This window comes from Dendropsophus ebraccatus, chromosome 10 (genome assembly GCF_027789765.1).
Source record: "Dendropsophus ebraccatus isolate aDenEbr1 chromosome 10, aDenEbr1.pat, whole genome shotgun sequence".
NCBI classification, from domain to species: Eukaryota; Metazoa; Chordata; class Amphibia; order Anura; family Hylidae; genus Dendropsophus; species Dendropsophus ebraccatus.
In genome coordinates this window covers 91,943,999-91,960,883 of record NC_091463.1, presented here as the reverse complement: position 1 = coordinate 91,960,883, position 16,885 = coordinate 91,943,999, and the positions used below count along the sequence as shown (strand labels likewise).

The 16,885-nt window shown below is 47.2% G+C and overlaps 1 protein-coding gene across 1 annotated transcript; it reads left to right on the top strand.

Annotated features, from left to right (window-relative positions):
* The first annotated feature begins 2,086 nt into the window (after positions 1–2,086).
* PPT2 (palmitoyl-protein thioesterase 2) lies at positions 2,087–15,970 on the top strand. The gene is made up of 9 exons (XM_069944226.1): positions 2,087–3,122; positions 5,130–5,303; positions 5,784–5,940; positions 7,734–7,829; positions 11,562–11,669; positions 11,776–11,859; positions 11,972–12,056; positions 12,144–12,198; positions 14,100–15,970. The coding sequence occupies exons 1-9, from the start codon at positions 3,108–3,110 to the stop codon at positions 14,241–14,243; spliced, it is 918 nt and encodes a 305-aa protein (XP_069800327.1). The 5' UTR covers positions 2,087–3,107; the 3' UTR covers positions 14,244–15,970.
* Positions 15,971–16,885: the final 915 nt, after the last annotated feature.

The following is a 16,885-nucleotide window of genomic DNA, read 5'->3' as shown; positions in this document are numbered from 1 at the left end:
GGATAAAGAGCGTTTGTGAACAGCAGTTTTCAGCTCTTTCCACAGATTCTCGATTGGACTCAGGTCTGGACTTTGAATTGGCCGTTCTAACACCTGATACGTTTATTTTTTAACCATTCCATTGTAGATTTTGCTTTATGTTTTGGATAATTGTCTTGTTAAAAAATAAATCTCCGTACCAGATTTTGCAGACTCCAACAAGTTTTCTTCCAGAATGGTCCTGTATTTGGCTCCATCCATCTTCCTATCAATTTTAACCATCTTCCCTGTCCGTGCTGAAGAAAAACAGGCCCAAACCCTGATGCTGCCACCACCATGTCTGACAGTGGGGATGGTGTGTTCAGGGGGATGAGCTGTGTTGCTCTTACACCAAACATATCATTATGTATTGTGGCCAAAAAGTTGGAGTTTGGTTTCATCTGACCAGAGCCCCTTCTTCCACATGTTTGATGTGTCTCCCAGGTGGCAAACTTTAAACAAGACTTTTTATGGATATCTTTGAGAAATGGCTTTGTTCTTGCCACTCTTCCATAAAGGCCAGATTTGTGCAGTGTACGACTGATTGTTGCCCTATGGTCAGACTCTCCCACCTCAGCTGTAGATTTCTGCAGTTCATCCAGAGTGATCATGGGCCTCTTGGCTGCATCTCTGATCAGTCTTGTCCTTGTTCAAGATTAAAGTTTAGAGAAACGCCCGGGTCTTGGTAGATTTGCAGTGGTCTGATACTCCATCCATTTTAATATGATCGCTTGCACAGTGCTCTTTGAGATGTTTAAAGCTTGAGAAAATGTTTGTATCCAAATCCTGCTTTATACTTCTCCACAACAGTATCTCAGACCTGCCTGGTGTGTTCCTTGATCTTCATGATGCTCTCTGCACTTTAAACAGAACCCCGAGATTATCACAAAGCAGGTGCATTTTTAAGGAGACTGGATTACACACAGGTAAATTCTATTTATTATCATCAGTCATTTCGTACAACATTGGATCAGTCACAGATCCTCACTGAACTTCTGGAGGGAGTTTGCTGCACTGAAAGTATAGGAAATAATATTACATGCCCCACTTTTCAGTTTTTTTATTTGTTAAAAAAGTTTAAAAGATCCAATAATTTCTGTTCGACTTCACGATTGTGTCCCACTTGTTGATTCTTTACAAATAATTTTTAAAAATTTTATATCTTTATGTTTGAAGCCTGAAATGTGGTAAAAGGTTGAAAAGTTCAAGGGGGCCAAATACTTTCACAAGGCACTATATATATATATATATATATATATATATATATATATATATAGATAAATATCCCTAATTTTTTGCGAGTAGTGTATGTGATTATAGGGCATCTCTGTAACCTGCACTCCTGTTATGTGGGAGGTAAAACGGCCGCTGATACACTGTTATGGCAGTAGTTGTGACTGGCACACCTATGGGGGTATCTCTGACTGGGACAGTTATGGGGGTATCTCTGACTGGCACAGTTTTCGGGGTATGTCTGACTGGCACAGTTATGGGGGTATCTCTGACTGGCACACCTATGTGGGTATTTGTGAGTGGAACACCTATGGGGGTATCTGTGACTGGCACCTCTACGGGAATATCTGACACATTGTTATGGGGTTATCTGTGACTTGCACACCTATGGTGCTGTCTGACAGTGTTATGGGGATATCCGTGACTGGCACAGTTATGGGGGTATCTCTGGCACCTCTATGGGAATATCTGACACATTGGTATGGGGTTATCTGTGACTTGCACACCTATGGTGCTGTCTGACAGTGTTATGGGGTTATCTGTGACTGGTGCAGTAATGGGGCCCCTGTGGCTGTCACACTTATTGGGTATCTAATAGAGAGGGGCTATTTTGGACTATAAGACTGCTCCATGTACAGGAGTCCACGTCTTCCTCGCTCTCATCCCTCCATCTGTGGGGTCTGCCCTGGTAACTACGTCTCTCTGCCCCTATTAGCCCTCCTTCTTAGAAAGCCCGCGGTTGCTATGGGCCGGTTGCTAAGGAAGCTCTCCTGCAGAAGGACGACTGTGGACGGAAGTGACGTGTCCTGAAAGGGGGCGTGTCCTAATGTGAGCATCTGCTGACTGCAGTCAGTGTAAACAAGGGAGGGAGAGAGATAACAGCAGCCGGAGGGGAGACAGTCAGTGGCCATAGAGAGAGAGCAGGCAGGGGGAAGAGACTGCTCACATAGAGAGAGCAGGGAGGGGGAAGAGACTGCTCACATAGAGAGAGAACAGGCAGGGGGAAGAGACTGCTCACATAGAGAGAAAGAGAGAGAGCAGGCAGAGGAAAGAGATTGCTCACATAGAGAGAGAACAGGCAGGGGGAAGAGACTGCTCACATACAGAGAGAGAGATCAGGCAGGGGGAAGAGACTGCTCACATAGAGAGAGAGCAGGCAGGGGGAAGAGACTGCTCACATAGAGAACAGGGGGAAGAGACTGCTCACATAGAGAACAGGCAGGGGGAAGAGACTGCTCACATAGAGAGGGTGAGAACAGGAGGAAGAGACTGCTCACATAGAGAACAGGCAGGGGGAAGAGACTGCTCATATATAGAGAGGGAGAGAACAGGGGGAAGAGACTGCTCACATAGAGAACAGGGAGGGTGATGAGACTGCTCACAGAGAAAGCACAAAAAGGGACACTCATTACTAGAGAGAGTACAGGGGAAGAGACTAGAAAAGAGATGACAAGGTGATAGATAGGAGACATCACTAGTGTGACATAGCTGAGAGGAGATAGAGCTGGGGAGAGTGCTCAGAGTACTGTCATAGTGTGAGACAGAGAGGGACAGGTGACACATAGGAGAGGTGACAGATCAGAGTCACATAGTGTGAGACAGAGAGACAGGTGTGACAGATCACATAGAGCGAGACCGTGCAGGAGACAGCACGAAAGGCTCCAAGTACTCTTCTAGAAAGAGACAGAGAGACCATCCATTCTGCGGTGACAGATAAGGGACAACCACAAAGTGCTGACCGGGACATGTCCAGCGAGTAGTCGCCATGCTGTGCTAGGAGTCCAGGAGCGGACCCAGAATGAGACAGCCGGAGAGAGCGCACTAGACCGAGAGACTGCACACGTCCTGAGAGGAGAATGAGACAACAGCGAGTAAGATGAGAGCGCTTTGTGTCCCCTGTCTCCTGTGTGTTGCTCAGTTTTACCCTGTAGGCGTCTGGTATGGAGTCTTGTGGATTCAGGGATTGTAATGCAGCCTCTTGTTTTCCCATTCAGAATTGCGAGATTATAGGCTGGATGTAGATGGAGAATGGACATGGGGCTCGCAGTGTGTGGACGTGTCCTTTAAGGACGTATTCAATGGATTTTTATAGAGGCCATGTAGTCGTTGTAATAATGTAAAACTACATCCCACGTCCCATCATGCCCTGACAGCCATCACTGTTTACCAACCTGTGGCTCTCTAGCTGTTGTGAAACTACAGTCGCTTTAGGGCATGATGGTCACTATAGTTTTCTTCACAGCTTGAGAAGCATTGATGCCAAGGGTTAACCGGTCTTATTTTGGCATGACATTCAAGGGTTAATAGCAAACAAACATTGTATGGTCTTGGGGTTAAAGTTCATTTGATGTAGCCAATGCATAGATGGGTACATCAGGTAATGGGTTAATGCAAAGAAACCGAGTGGTGACTTGTCATAGCAAATAAAGGAGGGTTAAATCTGTGAGCTGGCACACAATGGAGGCTGCTACAATGACACGCAACAAGGAAAGGGTTAAAGGATGAATGGGAGGAGGAGGGTACATACAATAAAGGGTTAATAGAATGCAGGTAAAGTGTTAATGCCATGCTGGATGACTTACGAGCAGGCATGTTTGACCTAAAGGGTTAATCAGGTGATGTGGATTTGGTGCATGTTCATAGGCAGGTAAGGGGTTAACTCAGTAAAGGGAACCAAGGCAAGTTATGGGTTAATACAGGGACCGTAAGATGCAGGTATGGAGTTAATGCCATGGCGACACACATATGTGCCAACAGGTATGGCATAAAGGGTTAATATTGGGATGTATGTGGGGTGCATGTTCACCTTTTGGCAGGCATGGGGTTAATGCAGTGGGGGGGGGGAGAGCTGAGGACAAGCTGTAAACTGGTGTTGAGTTCACCTGTGCAGTTAATGGGTTAAAATCAAATGATTCCATGTTATAGCGGCAAGGCATGGGTTAATGGAGCAGCAGTGTCTGGCATATTCAGAGTTAATGGGACGGGTAAGGTGGGCACTCGCTGTGTGTGGTCACGGAGGGGTTAGCGGGACGGGTGAGAGGGCACTTGCACTGTGTAGTCAGGCAGGAGTTAATGGGTGAGGTGGGCACTCGCTGTGTGTGGTCAGGCAGGAGTTAATGGGACGGGTGAAGTGGGCACTCGCTCTGTTTGGTCAGTGAGGGGTTAATGAGACAGGTGAAGTAGACACTCACTCTGTGTAGTCAGGCAAGGGTTAATGGGTGAGGGGGCGCTCGCTCTGTGTAGTCAGGCAGGGGTTAATGGGACGGGTGAAGGGGGCACTCATTCTGTGTAGTCAGGCAGGGGTTTATGGGACGGGTGAAGGGGGCACTCATTCTGTGTAGTCAGGCAGGGGTTTATGGGACGGGTGAAGGGGGCACTCGTCTGTGTGGCCAGGCAGGGGTTAATGGGACGGGTGAAGTGGGCACTCACTCGGTGTAGTCAGGCAGGGGTTAATTAGACGGGTGAAGTGGGCACTTGCTCTGTGTAGTCAGGCAGGGGTTAATGGTACGGGTGAGGTGGGCACTCACTCTGTGTAGTGAGGCAGGGGTTAATGGGACGGGTGAGTTGGGCACTCGTCTGTGGTCAGGGAGGGGTTAACGGGACGGGCAGCTGATCTTGTCTCCAGTCACTTGACATCCTGATAAAATTAGACATAGCCGGAGGCCGAGGGAAAGAGAGAATAGGGAGGGAGAGCGCCTCTTGTCTGCAGATGGGGTACTGCACTTATGGGTAGGCAAGGAAGTAGTGCCCCACGTCACAGGAGATGCCTAGGTGCTCATGTCACCAGAAATGTATGCCAGTGACTAATAGCACCAGCTGGTATATATGGGCTCTGCCATCTGACATTATCATCACACCATCTCTCTGCTTCTTTCCAGGTATCTTTAACCATGGCAGAAACATGCCGCCTGGCAGTGCCAACACTCTTCTTCTTTGTGCCCCTCCTGCTGTGGTTAGCGGGCCCCACGCATGGGTACAAGCCAGTTATCTTGGTCCATGGCCTTTTTGACAGTTCTGCCAACTTCAAGTATCTGGTGGAGTTTATCAATAAGGTAAGAAGAGGGGGCAATGCCACAAAGACTATGAGTAAGGGGTGCTGAGCTTATTGTGTGTATAAGATGGAGAAAGGAGGGCTGGCATAACTAACTGGTGTATGTATGAGGCTGGCATAACTGCTGCATCTGTGGTAGTGAAGGCTGGCACAGCTAATGGGCGTATAAGAGGGCATGGCGTATATGAGAAGTGGGGGCTCTCTGGCATACTTAGAGGGGCACCACAGCTTTACATTCCAGTGGCTGGTACTAATGTTGGGTGGTCCTACATTATGCTGTAACCATGTGTGGTAGCTTTGTCTGTAACTGATGCCAATCCTCTACCGATAACGTACAGACACAGCACAGGGCTAGCACATGAGGTTGCAGCATTGTGTAGGAGCGAGGTGTGGTAGTTGGTATCAGGGGCTCTTGACGCTCTCTACACGATGAGTAAAGTGGAATCTTCCGTCCTGACTTCCCCTTTTTCCCTCTCCGCAGTCTCACCCGGGCACCAACATCTCGGTGCTGGACTTGTTTGATCACAGGGCGAGTCTGCAGCCTCTCTGGAAACAGGTGATGGGATTCCGGGAGGCCATCTACCCCATAATGCAGAATGCCGGAAAGGACGGCGTGCACCTGCTGTGTTACTCACAAGGTGAGGACTACTCTACCCATCATCCTCCAGCAGTGATGGGCTACTGAGCTCAGTACAGAGACTGAGGTTTGCCCTGCAGAATCTAGTGGTGGTTAAGATGTCCCATAGGAGGAGGCAGCAGTCTGGGCCACTATAGCCAGAGCTGCTGTGCACGATCAGGTGCCCTAATAATGCCAGGCGCACGTGCTGAGCAGACCCGGCCGTGTCTCATACAAAGAGGCATATTATGCATCACATGCCAGCTCTGAGGCATCCAACTCTCCAGGGCAACTTCATTCCTAAGTTCGCAGTCAGGACATGTTCATCCGCCCAGACACATGGACACGATTACTCCGCCTCCTGATGTGTCCTTATTATACATATGGCGTGTCACTATAAAGAGTCATCTCACATCTACTTCTTTCTGTGTTATAGACAGTAGGTGGTATCACGGTGGTTCTACCTGCCCTGAACCTGTATGGGATCCCACATACCTACATGCTGGTCCTGAACCTGTATGGGATCCCACGTAACTATGGCCTCAGCTTCCTGTCCTGACCCTGTACAAGATCCTCATACCTACATGCTGACCCTGACCCTAAACAGGATCCCACATACCTTAAGCCTCAGCTGCCTGCCCTGACCCTAAACAGGATCCCACATACCTATGGCCTCAGCTGCCTGCCCTGACCCTGTATAGTATCCCACATACCTATGGCCTCAGCTGCCTGCCCTGACCCTGTATAGTATCCCACATATCTATGGCCTCAGCTTCCTGCCCAAGATCCTCATACCTACATGCTGACCCTAAACAGGATCCCACATACCTATAGCCTCAGCTGCCTGCCCTGACCCTGTACAGGATCCCACATACCTATAGCCTCAGCAGCCAGCCCTGACCCTGTATAGTATCCCACATATCTATGGCCTCAGCTTCCTGCCCAAGATCCTCATACCTACATGCTGACCCTAAACAGGATCCCACATACCTATAGCCTCAGCTGCCTGCCCTGACCCTGTACAGGATCCCACATACCTATAGCCTCAGCTGCCTGCCCTGACCCTGTATAGTATCCCACATATCTATGGCCTCAGCTGCCTGCCCTGACCCTGTACAGGATCCCACATACCTATAGCCTCAGCTGCCTGCCCTGACCCTGTACAGGATCCCACATACCTATAGCCTCAGCAGCCAGCCCTTACCCTGTATATGATCTCACAAACCTACATGCTGACCCTGACCCTGTATAGAATCCCACATACCTATGGCCTTAGCTGCCTGCCCTGTATAGGATCCCTCATACCTACATGCTGGCCCTGACCCTGTATATGATCCCACATACCTATAGCCTCAGCTACCTGCTCTGACCCCGTGCAGGATCCTAAAAACAATACAAAAATCCACAGCATACCTGCACCAGCCAACCGCTGTGCGCAATTGGAGTCAAGCTCCCAATAGTTGGAATAAACAAAGTTACCAGTCCTGCAGTCCAATCAGGAATAAAAAACGGTAACAGCTTCCAGGCGTAGTAAGGAGCAGAAATAAAGTGCTTTATTCCATCATGCTGTACCAAACGACAATGTTTTGACCTACATGGTCAATGAAAAAGAAAAGACGATGGAAAAAAAGCCCTTTATTTTTGCACCTTCCTACGCCTGGATGCTGTTACCGTTTTTCACTCCCGAGCAGGATCCCACATATCCACAGCATAGCACAGCGCACTATTGCTGACGTCAGACCATTTTGATTTATCCCAATCAAATCCTGAGACGAGTGGCCTCTGTTATATATATGTCTCTATCTCTCTCTTTAGGAGGACTGATCTGTCGGGGTCTCTTGGAGACGATACCAGACCACAATGTGGACACTTTCATCTCGTTGTCTTCTCCTCAGATGGGGCAGTATGGAGGTGAGAAATCATTGTGGACCTGCTATTCAGTTCCCTGCTTTGTTCCCATCAGGTTTTCCCACTTTCCTTATCGTCATATGATTTATCTCACCTTTCAGTATACACCCTCCCTGCCCCCACTGCTGCTTCTACTCACATCCTTCCCCCGACTGCTGTGTTTACAGTTCCATCCCCCTCTTTCTACCTAATTTTTGTTGTTACACTAAGAACCCTGTTCCACAGGACAATTATCGTTCGGATAATCGTTAAATAGTTCGGAACGAAGCCATAATCGTTCGGTTGAATAGCAGTTAACGATTAAACGACGAACGAGAAATCGTCGATCACTTAACAAGACCTGGACCTATTTTTATTGTTTCTCGTTCGTAAATCGTTCGCATGTAATAAGACGTCGTTCGCAGTAGCGACGAACGCAATAGCAACGACAAGCGGACCTCAAGAACCATCATAAGTAACAATCATCGTTCCATGTAAATGGGTGAACGATTTCAGGTTGTTCACAATAGCGGTCGTTTGAGATTGTTTATCGTTAACGATTATAAGAACGATAATCGTCCTGTGAAATAGGGGACTTACTTGGTAAAGTCCACACTCTCTCTGTGGTATGTGAACAAGGGAAGCGTAAAAATAGAGAACAAGAAAAAAAATACCAAAAGTGATATTGGCCGAAAACACTAGCAATTGGCCGACGTGCGAGCACTGAGATTGTGCGACCCTAAAAATCATAGTTGGTCGTCTTCCTATGGGAACAGGGGATGTAAGGCTGACAGGGATGAAAGCGAAAGGCTGTTGTACAGGCAGTAGCATAGCTGCACCGTCCCTTCCTCCTTCCGGTGCTGTGTGCCTCTATATAGCAATACCAGATGCCATAGAGAGAGAGAGCATCCAGTAAAGCTCTTTAGAGATGCAGTACACCAGGAGCAGCCGAGCGCACAGTGCAGAGGTGTCAGGGTCGTCATTGTACTCAGCAGAGTACGGGCAGTAGCAGGCAGCTCACATGCTGTATATCTCTCCATAGCTTTACTGGATGCTGTACCTGATGCTCTCTATCTCTGGCATTGGTTACAGCACCTGGTGTCGCTATTTAGAGACACTTAACAAGGAACAGTGCAGCTGTGCTTCTGCCTGTACACTGCTACTGCGTATGGGTGCAGCATAGCTATGGCAGCAGTTTTCTTACGGAGGGGTAAAGAAGGTTAAAGGGGAACTATCATGAATCTTACCTGCTGATATGTCCCTACTGCATAAGAGACGCTGAGGAGGAAGCTATGTGTCTTACTTCCTTCTCAGCACTGTAGCGGTGCAGTTAGTCTTTTTCTCCACGGTCCAGTGAGACGGTTAGGAGCACTGTCCGTCCCCATAGCGCTGTCCAGGCCCATCCCATGCCTCCGCTCCATTGACTATCATTAGAAAGGGTCAGGCCGGCCAGGGGTGGATCTATGGCAATGCTAGCGGGTGCCCCCAGTGCTCTTAACTGCCTCACCGGACCGTGCAGCAAACTACTAACTGCACCAGAACGGCACGGAGGAGGAAGGTAAGACACATAAATTTCGCCTCGGCATCTCCTGTACAAAAGGGACATAGATTCGTCTAACCTGCTGATAGTTTCCCTTTTAGGCTGGGTTCACACTACGTATATTTCAGTCAGTATTGTGGTCCTCATATTGCAACCAAAACCAGGAGTGGATTAAAAACACAGAAAGGATCTGTTCACACAATGGTGAAATTGAGTGGATGGCCGTCATATAACAGTAAATAACGGCCATTATTTCAATATAACAGCCGTTGTTTTAAAATAACAGCAAATATTTGCCATTAAATAGCGGCCATCCACTCAATTTCACCATTGTGTGAACAGAGCCTTTCTGTGTTTTCAATCCACTCCTGGTTTTGGTTGCAATATGAGGACCACAATACTGACTGAAATATACGTAGTGTGAACCCAGCCTTAGGCTATGTTTACACTGCGTATATGTCCGGCCGCATATTTTCGTGGCTGGACATATACGCGGTAAACTCCGGCCGGAGATTTACGTTACTTGCGGCCGGCTACGTACGGACCGCGACCTTACGCCCGTAGTCTACTTACACTTCCCAAGCGCCCTACGTAGCGATCTGACAGCGGTCTTTTACTTGGAAATCTTTGGCTAGCCCCGGACACCCCACAGAACCTTTTGGATCGGCACAAAAAGCTGCAAAAATGAAGAAATCACCACTACGTACGGGACCGCATGTTACGCTACGGGCGTAAGTTATGGCATTTTTGTCCTCAAACAATGGTCTGGTTCATTTTTTACGGCGCCGCGTACGATTCGGCCGTAAGTTCGTACGTAGTGTGAACTGTGCAGCCGTACATCGTATACTTTCCATTGTACGCAAACTACGTAAATCTCCGGCCGCTTATTCACGGAACGCGCTACGGCCGGAAACTTACGTAGTGTGAATATAGCCTTAGGCTGCGTTCACACTACGTATATTTCAGTCAGTATATGTATATTTCAGTCAGTATATTTCAGTCAGTATTGTTGTCCTCATATTGCAACCAAAACCAGGAGTGGATTAAAAACACAGAAAGGCTCTGTTCACACAATGTTGTTATTGAGTGGATGCCCGCCATATAATGGCAAATATTTGCTGTTATTTTAAAACAACGGCTGTTATATTGAAATAATGGCCGTTATTTACTGTTATATGGCGGCCATCCACTCAATTTCAACATTGTGTGAACAGATCCTTTCTGTGTTTTTAATCCACTCCTGGTTTTGGTTGCAATACTGACTGAAATATACTGACTGAAATATACGTAGTGTGAACGCAGCCCCAAGGTGTATTTTCATCCCTGCTTGTTATCCCCTATGTATAGAAAAGGAGATAACAATCAGATCACGTGGGGTCCAACCTCGGATGCTTCATTCATTGCGGAGCCATTGCACCTCTGTTTTCTAAATCAGTAGGGGTGTAATTGGGAGGGGGAGGGGGGCGTCAAATGGTTGACACCTGAGAATAGCAAGTTCCTCTGAGTCAGTGTTCCCACACATACATACTGAAAGTCCCGACTTCTTTGTCATTGTACATTAGAGAAGTGAGTAGTCACCTGGTTCTCGGCGTGTCATGGAGAATGGAGAATTGAGCCCCAGAAACTGAGGCTTCATACTCGGACCACCCTACAGCTCTGCATACAGATCAAGAAGTCACACAGTATCTGACCCGTGCCTGTGCAACCCTGGTCCAAGCATCACTCTCCAACAGCTGCAGAACTACAACTCCCAGCATGTTCTGACAGCCCTAAAGTGTGGCTCTGCAGCTATAGCAAAACTACAACTTCCAGCATATCGGACTGTCAGGGTCTGATGGGAGTTGTAGATTTGAACCTGCTAGAGAGCTGTAGGTTAGAGATCACTGTAATGGATCAGAGCCATGTAGTGCTGGGAAGCTGAAGGAAGCCGCATCTCCTCAGCCATGAACGTTCCGTCCTTCCTGTAAAGACGTACAGATCACATGCATTATTAATATAAACTGCTACCTATAACCAGTGCACCGCTGCCGGGTCAGGTTACAGCAACCTGACGACTCCCCATGTTATATCACTTTTGTTTGTAGTTCCCCTTTAAATTGTTGACACATGTAACAAGCAGAATGAACTCAGTGCAATTATCACATACATATTCAGTCAGTCGTGATGTCATTGGATTAACGTGTACGGTGTCCTGTGTTTTATGTTTTATGTTCCAGACACGGATTATCTGCGCTATCTGTTCCCCACGTATGTGAAAGCCAATCTCTACAGATTCTGCTACACGCAGTTTGGTCAGGGCATCTCCATCTGCAACTTCTGGAACGGTGAGCTATGAAGCGTGCCGGGGTGGGTGGGGGTTATGTGAGGCAATGCTGACAGTGTTATTAGATGGGCACCATGTCTTTAATAGAGCTCTCTATCTGTTTTCAGACCCTCATCACCATGACATGTACATCAACAGCAGCGATTTCTTAGCACCTATTAACTCCGAGCGGCCAGAACCGAATACGACAGGTAGTGTGGTTGTGGTCAAAATGGCCTCCTTATAAGTGTCCTCCATGTGGTGGCGGCACAGACTCCATCTCGTGTGTATGTGATGTCTATCTCACGCTCCTCTCCCCCGCAGACTGGAAGAAAAACTTCCTGCGTCTTCGTAAGTTAGTACTGATCGGCGGTCCCAATGATGGCGTCATCACACCTTGGGAGTCCAGGTACAGAGGTCACATCCACATGGCCTGTCAGTCTATAACTCTGTATGTATAGCCCCATCTAATGGTGTCAACTTTTTGTCTTTTTAGCCACTTTGGTTTCTATGACGAGAATGAGACGGTTCTAGAAATGAGAGAGCAGCAGGTTTGTTCTTCCTATAAATCACTTCCTTCTGTGTTATTAGATAGGCTTCATTGAAGGTGCCCATGGAAAGACAGTAGCTGTAGCCTTTAAAGGGGTTATTCAGAATTAAAAAAAAAATACATGGCTGCCTTCTCCCAGAAACAGCGCCACTGTTCTCAGTTTATATGGGGTATTGCAACACAGTTCATTGAATTAAATGGAGCTAAGTTGTAATACCACACACAACCTGAGGACAAGTGTGGTGCTGTTTTTGGAAGAAAGTAGCCATATCTTTGTAATCTTGGATAATCGCTTTAAACTGCATGCTTTATTCGGCCAACAGATATTCCTTTAAGTTCTCCTATGCACATGCATACTGGTTCAAAGCTGTTCTTCCCCCGTTCCCCCATACAGGTGTTTGGTTGGCTTCCTCCTAAACACATGCACGCTCAGCTCACATCTATTCCTGCCATCTCCCCCATACACATGCACGCTCAGCTCACATCTATTCCTGCCATCTCCCCCATACACATGCACGCTCAGCTCACATCTATTCCTGCCATCTCCCCCATACACATGCACGCTCAGCTCACATCTATTCCTGCCATCTCCCCCATACACATGCACGCTCAGCTCACATCTATTCCTGCCATCTCCCCATACACATGCACGCTCAGTTTACAGCTATTCCTTTGATCTCCCCCAGACACATGCACACTCAGCTCACATCTATTCCTCCTGACTCCCCCCATACAAATGCATGCTCAGCCCACATCTATTCCTGCCATCTCCCCCATACACATGCACGCTCAGCTCACATCTATTCCTGCCATCTTCCCCATACACATGCACGCTCAGTTCACAGCTATTCCTCCTATCTCCCCCATACACATGCACGCTCAGCTCACATCTATTCCTGCCATCTCCCCCATACACATGCACGCTCAGCTCACATCTATTCCTGCCATCTCCCCCAGACACATACACGCTCAGTTCACAGCTATTCCTCCTGACTCCCCCCCATACACATGCACGCTCAGCTCACATCTATTCCTGCCATCTCCCCCAGACACATACACGCTCAGTTCACAGCTATTCCTCCTGACTGCCCCCCCCCATACACATGCACGCTCAGCTCACATCTATTCCTGCCATCTCCCCCATACACATACACGCTCAGTTCACAGCTATTCCTCCTATCTCCCCCATACACATGCACGCTCAGCTCACATCTATTCCTGCCATCTCCCCCATACACATGCACGCTCAGTTCACAGCTATTCCTCCTGACTCCCCCCATACACATGCACGCTCAGTTCACAGCTATTCCTCCTGACTCCCCCCCATACACATGCACGCTCAGCTCACATCTATTCCTGGTCTGTTTCCTTCAAGCGCCTCTCTTGTCTTCAGGTTGTGTTTATTACTACAGCCCTGTATTATGGAGGTCAGTAGGACTGAGCTGCAGTACCACGCACGACCTGTGGACGTCTCAGTGTTTTTGGAAAAAAGCAGCAATGTTTTTCTATTCCTTTTAAAAGGGTTATCCAGGATTAGAAAAATCACAGATACTTTCTTTCAAAAACAGCACCACCCCTGTCCTCAGGTTGTGTGCAGTATTACAACTTGGCTCCATTTCATCCAATGGAACTGAGCTGCAAACCCTGCACCCAACCTGAGGACAGGAGTGGTGCTGTTTCTGGGAACATAAAAGCGGCCATGTTTTTCTAGTCCTCGACAATTCTTTTAGGCTGCATATTGTTTCATATCTGATAACACTCACTTCTATTATTACAATGAAGCGATAAACAGCTGCCAAACACCTGAGGTGCCACTGATCCCCGGAGATTTACAGGATTCTAGTTCAGTCCCCATGTGATCATCTGTTCTATAACGCCCCCTCTTTATCTCGTACCCCTCAGGTATACCAGGACGACAGCTTCGGTCTCCGTACGTTGGACAAAAGAGGAGGCATCACGGCGTACTCTGTCCCCGGCGTGGTCCACACACAGTGGCACTCCAACGAGACCGTCTTCAAGGAGTGCATCGAGAAGTGGCTCTCCTAAGGTGTCTGTACAAAGGGACTACAAGACCACCCCATCTTACTCCAAGGTCCATGTACCTCCTCCTCCTCATCATGCAGAGTGACCTGGACTCCTGACACCTCAGTGTTATTCCTCTCCTCCGGTCTGTCCTGGTCATGGTCCTCTGCAGCTCTTCCTGTCATTCCAAGAGCTTTCTACTGCCCTGCCTTACTCCTCCCCCCCGGACCTCCCATGAACTCTAGGCCATTGTGGACTCGCCGGTCTCCGTTATGTTACTATGGAAGGGATACCTAGTGTACTTTTTTTTTTACCCCCCCCCCCCCAAACTTTTTGGAAGGTAGAATGTTCTTTTTTTGCTTATAACCTTTTCTAATGGCGGAAAATGAAGATTCGGAAACCATTTGCACAATGAGGAGGGGGTGGGGTGGCCGATGTGTGATGACGTAGAAACAGGGATCCTCTACCTCTGCGCCTCCAATCCACTACTCTCACATTATGGGCTAACAGGGTGCTTTCCCACAGTGTCTGCTTACCCCATGGACTTCTGGGATAGTCATGGTACGCCATACCTGGTGCTTACACACTGCGGAGGTAGACAAGTCACCAGATGACGCAATGCCTATGAATCTACACGTGTGTTTTATGTCCAACCACATAAACAGCTCCTCCGCAGACCTAGCAGGGATGGAGTATTGTATACCGACAATGGCAGATCACAGCCAGGTTATAGTCTGTGACCGTAGAGACACATAGGTCTGCATAGGGGCTGTATACAGTATACGGTAGACTGTTTGCAGAGCCGTTTGGTTTTTAATCACTGATGCACTGGAGCAATAAAAGATAGGAGACCTGACAGATCTGCTTGAAAGGGGGATTCCAGTGAATATTAATTTTTTTTTTTTTATAAAGTTATATTTTTTTGTAATATAACTTTATTGAAGAAAATGTGAATATATACATTTATGTCAGCAGTAAGTGGTGGCAAGGCCTCTCTGCTGCCACCAGTGGCTGCATCGGGTAGTGCAGGGCTGCACAAGCCGCGGTCCCAGCACAGTTTGGATGTTGAAGATGAACAAATCTCGAGCACACTTGGGTTTGTCCAAAGCGTATGTGGCATTTGATTGCCAATGGCTAAAGAAGTTGGAGAGTCTGGAAAAACATGGATGCATTCTATGGTTTATAGCTATATCTATGATTTCCAGGACTCCCTAGGGCTGCATCCAATTTTATCAGCCATCAAAAATCAAATGCCGAATGATCAGACCTAGTGGCTTTCGTCTTTAGTGCTTGTGGTATGTACCTGTTCCGAGAGCTTGAGCAGCTCTGTAGTTCCCGACACATCCACTGGTGGCAGCAGAGCAACCTTGTTAAACCTTTACTGCAGCTATTTAATATAAAAATCTTAAATAAATAACATTTTTTATATTACAAAGTTATCTCATTTTTGTTTTTTTTCATGTAAAAAAAAAAAGTTTTTTTTTTTTTTTTTATTTGCTGGAATATCCCTTTAAGGCTGGGTAGCCACAGTACGTTTTTCTTGTGTTTTGAAGGTTTAGGGTGTGTTCACACGTACAGGATCTGCCGCAGATTTGATTTGCTTTGAATTTACAACTTCAAATCTGCTACGGATCCTGTACGTGTGAACGCACCCTTAAAGTGATTGTTGCGCTCTTGCAAACTAAAGGGGTACTCTGGAGAATTAACTGGTGCCATAAAGTTATACAGATCTGTAAATTACAGTGAAAAGACCATCCCTAAGGGAAGACCTCTCATTACAGTTCAGCTCTATTCACTTCAATGGAACTGAGCTGCAGAACTGCACCCAAACTGAGGGCAAGCGCTGTTTCTGGAAGAAAGCGGCCATGTTGTTCTCAGCCTGAATAATAGCGTTACTGTCACAGCCAGGGGAAGCATGTGGCTGAACGTTTCACCCTCCTGCTTGCTTTTCTAATCATCTGGTTGCAGGAATCAGGCTTCACTCTTTAAACTATTCACATCCATGTGACATCAAAAGCTTTTTATAAAAGGGATTGTTCAACAATTTTTTTCTTTTAAATCAATTGGTTCCAGAAATCTCCAGAGATTTGTAATTTACTTCTATTACAAAATCTCAAGTCTTTCTGTACTTATCAGCTGCTGTATGTCCTGCAGGAAGTGGTGTATTCTTTCCAGTCTGGAGAGCAGGAGGGGCTTTCTATGAAGATGTGCTGCTGCTCTGGGCAGTTTGTGACATGAACAGAGGTGGCAGCAGAGAGCACTGTGTCAGACTGAAGAGAGTACACCACTTCCTGCAGGACATACAGCAGCTGATAAGTACTGTAAGACTTAAGATTTTTTAATAGAAGTAAATTACAACTTTCTAGCACTTTATGGCAGCAGTTTAATTGGAAGAAAATATACTTTGGTGAACGATCCCTTTAAGTGACAGTAACACTTTAAGGTGGTGGAAGGACAGCCGTGCACAGTATTGCCCCCTCCGCAGTGTGTAAGCAGGTGAACGGGAGATGAAATATCCCTGTGTTTGCTGCAAAAAAAAAAAGAAAAAAGCCCTCATCAATGCAATGTCCCCTCCGGCCAATGGACGCTGGGGCAGCGATTTTTTATATACCGTTGTAAGAAGTTTGTCAGGTTCGTGTTTCCACAAGACTGGATCGGGAAGCTCA

What these genes read in the sequence shown, in the direction of transcription:
- PPT2 (XM_069944226.1), top strand. An exon ending in TCAGATGGGGCAGTATGGAG is followed by an intron (nt 7,830 to 11,561) that starts GTGAGAAATCAT and finishes TTTATGTTCCAG; the next exon opens with ACACGGATTATCTGCGCTAT. An exon ending in TAGAAATGAGAGAGCAGCAG is followed by an intron (nt 12,199 to 14,099) that starts GTTTGTTCTTCC and finishes CGTACCCCTCAG; the next exon opens with GTATACCAGGACGACAGCTT.